Genomic DNA, 8716 nt, shown 5'->3' with positions numbered 1-8716 from the left:
GACAGGCAGACAGGCAGACAGACAGACAGACATAATGCAGAGACAAAAGTTTCCTTTTGTAGTATGATTGGGCCGTCATTTTAAAGGGAAATGGACAGGCTCTCCAATAATATACGTATATATCATATATATGATATACAGTAATTCCAATGCTAAGATACAATGCTACAAGTCCCCCCTCACACATCCCCCTCACATTTCAAAAGGAAAAGACATTCAGCCACTACACTAATGTCATTTTGCTCTTTTGTGCTGTGTGACTGGAATGACATTTTACCTCCTACCTCTCAACGAGAGATAATTACACCTCTGATCATGGCAATTATCACACTGCCACACTACACTGCCTGAGAGCGAATCGTTATGTTATCTGATTAATTGCAATACTGATGCACCATGTCACTGCTTTGCAACGAGTCAATCAGCAATCCGAAGCCTCAGAATTTCAAATGGGGACATCATTATATCACAAAGTTCATTTCAAGATGTGCGCAGGCATCTGGAATTTGGACATTAACACACTAATTTGGACATTAAGAAAGGCAGAGAGTCAATCTGGAGGCCGGTTTGAGGTTGTGTGTGTCTAGGCCTGTCACAATTATTGCATAATCGCCTGATAGCAATTATTTAAGCTAATTTCAATTATTTCTGTATAATCATTAGAATAAATTTCATTCATCAGTATAAAAACAGCTGGGATAACATTAACAGAAATGTCATATCTTTATAATTTTTTCCATGTAGTTGTCCATTCTCCTTAGGCATTTCGGGCCAAAAATGGCAACAGTTTTGTCACTAAAATCACAACGTGTCGAGGGCTTGTAGATCAAAAATTAAGCATAAAATTATAAAGCATATGGCGTGTTTTCGCCATAGTACCATTATTTATTTTGATTATTGGTACTGGTAATTGTCATTTATTTGTATGTTTCAGTAATAGGCTTTGTATATTAAAAGTTATTTATCATATCTTTCCTGTGTAATGAATAATGATAGCGTACAATTATTATAATTTTTTTTCCAAATGACAATTAATTCTGAACTAAAAGGTCATGATCGTGACAGCCCGTCATGTGTCTGCGTGAGCTGCGAGCTGCGAGCTGCGTTCAGACATACTTCTGCCAAGATGTCTGAGCTTTACGAGCAGAAAACATCTCACTTAGCAACGCTGCCAACGGAAATGTTGACATGGCACATTCCCAGAATTTTAATGAGCAGCAACTGTGACAAACTACCAGTAATTAACAGCTACCGTGACTCCACGTCTGTCACTTCATTTCAGGATATAAACAATAACAAGCAAGCTATTTTACTTGCAAATAGCCAGTATGTGGTCTTCGATTACTCTGATAAATCTCACAGAAATGACAGCTTGTGAGTTTCCCTTATTTATTTATTTTGCATTGAATAATGTATCCCCACATAGCATGTCACATTTAACCACCCTCAGTGTGTAAAAGTGACTGCATAGATGCCTTGGTGACTCATCCTGTTGACAAAATAAGCACTCCATTTTAACTATTTATTTTAGAGCATTTCTGCGTCATTGAGTTCGGACAGAGGCAAGAAAGATGGGAAGGACAAGGGAGAGAGAGAGGCGAGGACGTGATGACACAGCTTTTGAGGCAGGATTCTAACTCAGAATCCTATCCTTCTATTGTGAGGACTTGTGAAAATCTACACTACACTTCCTGTTCTGTGTCTCGAGTGCTCGCTCTCGACAGGCTCTGGAAAACACGGGTCAAAACCCTCAATACTGCTAAAACAACAGGAGGAGCATATTAACGCTTAATGTATACTATGTCGTACTATGGTGTCGCGTGCCGAAAATAGCAGCTCACAAACTGTCGCATTGTGATGTGTTGTAAGCTTGTAGATGTCTTTTTGGTGTGCAACACATTCACAAAGTATAAAGCAGATAAGATTTATTGTATTAAAGAATACAATAAACTAAATGAAAGCCAGTGGTTCACTCACTGTTGGTGGCAACACGGCAGAAATCTTCCTGCAGCTTGGTTACATCAACGGAGAAGTCCATGGATTCAAGATGGGGGTTGTCGTTCCCCAGGGCAGCAGAGGACAGGTTGGGGTTGGAGGCATGGAGCCGCATGGAGCCAGAGGAGATACAGCTAGGAACCTACAGGAATGCAGTGAAGAGAGGGTCCTAAGACAAAGTTGTGTGTATGTGCGTGCGACCGTGCGTGTGTGTTTTTGTGACCTTGCATAAACATTTGCAGTGGAAACCTGAAATCCTGTTTTATTGTAAAAAAAATAAGGAAAATTCTAGTTCTTGTTTATCTGGTTCATCCATACTGTAACGCTCTGAGTACATATGATTTTATGCTTCATACGCAGCAACAAACAAATCCAGCCTTGTTATGTAGTGAGCAGCTCCACCAGAGCATGTGGTTGAGTGCTGCCACACTTTGAAGGACAGAATTTTCCTGAATCCTCCAGCTTTTCACAATCATTTTGTGGCGTCAACGCAGTAATTTAACATAAATAAATGAAGCTTTAGCGCAAGTTCAGCAAGGAATGCCCCCTCCCATGGCCGGCACTGTCACGCCCCTTATTCATTGAAGAAATTGCTTCCAGGTCACTCCTATCCCTCATGTGTTCATACTGTATGAAATGAATGCACTTCCTGTTAGAGCCCTGTGTGGGACACAAACTAGCCTTTCCCACCGGATCGTAGTAACTTACTGCCTCTCACATGAGCGGACCGCATTGAATAACTCCCAAAACACCAGCAATCCCAGATGCTCCCGTGGCGTGCAACGTTAAGCATTAAACTTCCGATCCTAACGCGTCGGAATTGAATCCCTCTCCCGACACTGCTTATTTATCTTATCTAAAATGCGTCGCAAATAATTTTATTGGGATTAGGTTTAGGCATAGTTTTTGTCGCCCCCAGCGAGGCGGACCACTCATCTCATCCCACTTGGTGAGACTACACTACAGCAGTAGTTAGGCAAAAAAAACGCTACAATGACGGAGGTGCCGTTCGAGTTATGTACCGATAGAATCGTTAATTAACGCACCCCCCTCCCATGCAGTGCCAGCACCGAGCACTATTTTCCACCACGGAGGAAAGCCGGTGGGAAAGGCGAGGTCATGCGTGGGACTGTCTTCTTAGGCTCGCTTCTGCCCGCTCCCATTGGATTTCTGACCATTCCTGCTCATTCCCGTAATGGTTTCATTTCTAACCACATGCAGTTAATTACTGACCACTCGCTCCCGCCTGCAGCAAAATTCAAGTACCGTCTAGTCTTGCAATATTTCCATTGGGACCCAAATGCATTATAAACATAATGAGAGAGAGAGAGAGAGAGAGAGAGAGAGAGAGAGAGAGAGAGAGAGAGAGAGAGAGAGAGAGAGAGAGAGAGAGAGAGAGAGAGAGAGAAAGGGCCATTACAGCACCAGAGTTATTAATAATAGATGCACATCCTGCAGTTTGATTCCTTTTTTGTAAGTAACAATAAGAAATGTCCAAAATGTCAGACCTGCCTCCTTGCCTTGCTTCACTATTATTATCACCCGCTTTGATCTTCTTTTAAACCTGGTTATAGTGGTGGCTCCATGGTATCTCCATATTGCAACTTTTTTTGTAAATTAATGCCCTACTTCGTCATACTACAATGTCACACAAAAGTAGGGTCGCATTGCGACGCAATTTGAGCTTGTAGATCTGCTACAGTATTTTTGCTACTTTTGAATCATGAAAAAAAAAATTGGACAATATATTACATCTAATGTTAACCACTTCAAACCGGGGTCCCCCAGGGGTCTATACAAGCCCCCTCGTTTTTTTCCCTGCATACCAAATCTCTTCACAAAAAATATATATATATATATTTTGTCAAATGTTCGCCCTACATTAGGGATGCTAGGGTCCATGTGGTTAGAGATATTCTTGATGCATTTAATATAATGTTAAATCCCCCAGTCAGTGCCAGGGTTTTATGCAAGTCTGGTTGTATCTCTCTGTTTACCTGGAGAGTGTTTTTGGCATCTTTGTTGTAGTTCTTGGAGCGCCATTTCCTTGGAAGCCTTTTATCCTTCTTGGGGCTGTCAAACGCAGAGGCCTAGTGAGTAGGAGAGAAGAGTGGAGGAGGAAGAGACAGAATGGTTTCCTTTTAAGATGGAGACATCTTTCTCAGACAGACAGTCTGTGATATGTTCTCTTTCAGCAGGGACTGCCTGGAAAGACAAGAAAATCAATACTTTTATCTTTTATCTTCAGTATTTCATTGTCTTGTCTTTCCAGGACCTCATTCTTGCTACGGGAAAGGGGTTTGTGGCCAAGTGTAATCTACTGTAGTATTTTGTTACCTTTAATGTGACCAAGTCAGGTTGTATAGAACCCTTTTCATCCTGAAAATCACCTCTAATCAAAACCCAGAACTCAGGAATGATTTACTGCCAAGTATGAGGTTAATTTGCAATGCAATATAAACAATACCTTTTTTTGTCTGAATTTATAGACAGTGCTGTCGTGTGAAGCAGTGACAATCAGTGTGGGCTGGGAAGCTGGTGACCAAGCATAAGAGTGCCAGTGACTCAGGCAGTTCCTAGAAGTGTCCTTAAGCAAAACACTGAATCCCCATGTGGGTGAATGTAATACAGGGTGGGTGACGGTGACCAAACGACCAATCGGCTGACGGGTACTTTTATACAGTTGCGTGTGTGTGTAGGTAGGATTCAATTGGTTAAAACAAACTGACATTTTCTTAACCACTTAAAGCTGCTATAAGTAGTTTTGTCAAAATTTTAATGTATTCTTTTTTTATTTTTTTTATGTATTCAGACAGCTAACAATGGGTTAAATACTCCCCAAAAAAAATCTAGTTTCTGTGATGCCTCTAGAGGCCACAGTCTGCCTCCAAAATTCGCCCATTATCTTTGTGATTGGTCAAAAAATTTCCGCGCCGTGGAAATACTAACCAATCAGGAAGTCTCTCGGTCGGATTGGTTACACTGGTCTGTCAATCATTTTAGCCCCGGGGGCGGGTGGTTCTTGCACCAATGAGCTGGCTAAAACCACTTGTTTTGAACCAAGGAAGAAGAAACGGAAGCTGGTCGTTGCCAGATTTTGCGATAGGACTAAGTAACCAGGTCTATGAAAACAAGCCCAAAAGAAGCGGTTATAAGCCACATGACCACTTTTAACCTATGTAAGTCGGCTATTTGAGAATAACCGATCTACAAGCTCACAAACACAACTACCGTTATTTACAAGCAACTTTACAGAAAAATAAGGCCAAGGTAGCTTATAATAAGCAGACCTGGCAACACTGGGGGCGTTGGATGCGTGCGAAAACAAACTTTTACTGCTCTCACTCAGTGTGTATTCATTGCGGTGGTACTATAGAGAAAGAATGGCAGACAATTGGGAGAAAAAGCGTCCTATTCTACCTTTGCCCACCACTGCATACACTGCAAAGTGGGCGAAGAAAAGAAAGAGTGACGAGGAGAAAATAAGTTCCAAGAAGGAATCAAACAGGAGTCGTGACAAGACACGAATATACATCGGCCTTATAAGTGCATTATTATGCAATATAAATGTGATTATAATGCATTATAGACCCGACCTTAATATATAGTCTTACCCTCCTTTTTTCCTGGTATGGCATTCTGGGCAGTGAGACCTGTCTCCCCCCACCCACACACACACACACACACACACACACACACACACACACACACACACACACACACACACACACACACACACACACACACACACACACACACACACACACACACACACACTTTTCTTTACACCGATGATGATGGTGACCACAACATTAAATTGTACGTGTTGAAAGCATATGTTCTGGGGATACGTATACGTGTACATTATGTCACGAGGAAAACTTGAGGGAATATAAGTTTTGGTTAGAACTGATTCAAAACTAGAAAAAGTGCTCAGAGCACAAGTCTCTGCCAGGTCAGGTAGGTTATTGTGGCCTCCTGGTGGCGCTATAATAGGCCAATGTGAAAAGGGTTCCATTTCTTCTTAGGCTTTTCACAGCAATCGGACACTGCATTCATGATTTTGTTCCAAAAATGTGGTTTGCTAAATTAGACCTGCTGGTGGCGCTACAACAGGCCAATGTGAAAAGGGGGGCATTTCTTCCTCGGCCTAGTGGGAATGTGCGTACAATATTTCACGGAAATCGCACACTGCGTTCATGATTTGAGGAATTTTGTTCAAAACAGACCTATCCTGCAAACTTTGTAAGGCAATGTTAGGCAAGTAGGATGGAATATGAAATATCGGACACATCCATCTTGATCACATGACTATAGAGATACTGTGTACCGATTTGCGTGTTTTTTGGACAGAATCTGAAGGAGTAAGAAGAAAACATTTGTGAACAATATGAACAATAAAGCACAGTCCAGAAAATTGGTCAAAAAAAATACCAACAGATAACATCTTCACTCTTCGAAGTCAGCCAGCATATTCCCTTGCTAATGTCACATGGCTGTATAAACCACACAGGCTTGTAGTCCCTCTCACCCCATCAGTAACATGATTGGCCAAACTTAATTGCTTTGACCTGGTCAGCTAAGACACATTAAACTATATGTATAGTTTCTCTCATCAATTCAAATTCAAACAGCTGTGAAACTGACTGATGTTAAATTATATTGATAATTGTCTCCGCCAGGCCGAAAGGCATGGCGAGAGAGTATGTTTTGCCCACTGTCCGTCCGTCCGTGTGTCCGTCCGTGTGTGTGTCCGTCCTTCTGTCTGCGAGCAGCTAATCTACGCCACCGTTGGCCCGGTCGCTGTGAAACTGCGCACACACACTCCCTGGATGCCACAGCAGAACCTCTGCCCCACATTTTTCAGATCAGCCTGTCAGGCCGACTTTTGCAAAACAATTTTTTTTATATTACTCCTACAGATTTTGTCCAAACAACATGCAAATCGGTACACAATATGTCTATAGTCATGTGATCAACACAGATCTGTCCGATTTTCCATATTCCATCCTGATTGGCTAAGATTGGCTTCCAAAGTTTGCAGGATTGGTTCATTTTCAACAAAATGCCTCGAATCATGAACGCAGCATGCGCTTTACGTGTTTTTTTTTAACGTAGATTACGACTTGGCCCAGGAAGAAATGCCACTTGAAAACTTTCAAATCAGCCTCATGGTGGCGCTATAACAGGCCGATTCACGTTTTTAGCTATAACTGCACCGATCTGCATGAATAGTTCTATAGTACTCCATATATAGTTAATAAACACAAAGAAAAAACGGCTACTAATTTAGAAAATCTTAACAAAATGGGGACACATTTTGTGTAATGACTACTAGGGTTAATGTAATCTCTCAAGAACAGATCCAAAGTGGAAAAAAAATGTTTTCCTTTTTTTTGCCTATGGGTTCCCAGATTGGGGTTAATGTGGTTAACATACATTTTTTTATAAGATTGTTTGAATTGTGATATCATCAAACATAAATATCAAACTTATCAGACAGTCATATTTCACAAAAGGAAATGCATGTCTGACCAGAATGACCACAGGGGGGATATGAAAGCAGAGGCATGGACCCCCCCCCCCCCCCCAGCGGGCTAGGAGATGGCAATCAGGGGGTGAGACTGACCTGTAAGGCCTGGATAGAAGGAGCAGAGTAGGTGCGATGAAGGACCTCCATGCTCTGCAGCAGATGGGTGAGGTCCATCAGGTAGGACTCACATGCTGACAGGTCTGTGGAGACGGACAGACAGCCAATACAATTCAATAAGTTATTGTGTCCCTGTGAGAAGATTGAGCATTGGAGCGATGTGTCAACGCAGCTGCACCTTGTCAGTACTATGACACTACTTCTGTCTATTGAGGTCTCTTAATAATCACAACTCGTGAATTTTCAAGCAATTGCCAAGCGGTTTGGTTTTTACAAATGCCAGGCACATAGTTATGTTATGTTACAGGATACTTTGTTAAATTAAAAATGTGGGTTTTCAAAACAAAATACTTGATCTTACATACAGAAGATAGATAAAGCAATTATATTATATTGACCTCCGTGTACAATGATAATGGGTACTGCGCTAAGTACTGTACTCTGACAACGGGTACAACGGGTAGTGCCTAACCGAGGGGCATGCGTTCACTGGCATCGTACCCAACAGGCATCATCAGTAGTACTGTAGTTATAACTGCACACCACTCAGGGAACTTTCTTGTAGTAGAGTTGGCAAGTCGCCCGGACCAATATGGCGGTGATGTTGACGTATTGCAACGGCGGCCGATGCTGTGTCTACGTACTGTACTGTATGTTATGACTATGACATAAGACACCTTGAACCATTTTATTTGCAGTCGATGGACTTCAAAGAGTATGCAGTGTAAGCAGGAAATCTCAAGGGCACCCTGTCGGCCTGGCCAGCTAGTGGCTTTTGATCTGTGTAGCATTTCACCATCTCTCTCCCTTTGATGCACTGTATCTTTCCACTGAATGGCTCCAATAAAGCACACATGCATAAACATTTCAACAGCAGGCCCATTACTGGACCCTTCAAACATAGATTGTGGTCTTCCGCCTTGGTTTCAGTTGTGTTTTCTTCCATTTAACCACTTAAGCACTATATACTGTACTTTAGCAAAAAATTGCGATAATAACCGATCTACAGGCTCACAATGCATGCTTGTGGATCTAAAGATTTTGCTGTTTTTGAAATGTTTTTAATGTTTT

At 41.8% G+C, this 8716-nt stretch overlaps 1 protein-coding gene across 4 annotated transcripts in view; it reads right to left on the bottom strand.

Annotated features, from left to right (window-relative positions):
• Positions 1–8716, bottom strand: part of osbpl3b (oxysterol binding protein-like 3b) — a 96260-nt gene that overhangs the window by 24188 nt on the left and 63356 nt on the right. For 3 of the 4 annotated variants that reach the window (XM_080427384.1, XM_080427386.1, XM_080427385.1), the window contains 4 exons: positions 7625–7728; positions 5610–5648; positions 3993–4085; positions 1978–2137 (listed from right to left, as the gene is read on the bottom strand). In XM_080427384.1, coding sequence (XP_080283510.1) covers positions 1978–2137; positions 3993–4085; positions 5610–5648; positions 7625–7728 — 396 coding nt within the window. The remainder of the gene's footprint in view (positions 1–1977; positions 2138–3992; positions 4086–5609; positions 5649–7624; positions 7729–8716) is intronic. The other variant, XM_080427387.1, reaches the window with a different exon arrangement.

Source organism: Gymnoscopelus braueri (genome assembly GCF_963280865.1).
Source record: "Gymnoscopelus braueri genome assembly, chromosome: 4".
NCBI lineage: Eukaryota > Metazoa > Chordata > Actinopteri > Myctophiformes > Myctophidae > Gymnoscopelus > Gymnoscopelus braueri.
Note: the sequence above shows the minus strand (reverse complement) of the source record. Positions and strands in the feature narration are given on the sequence as shown.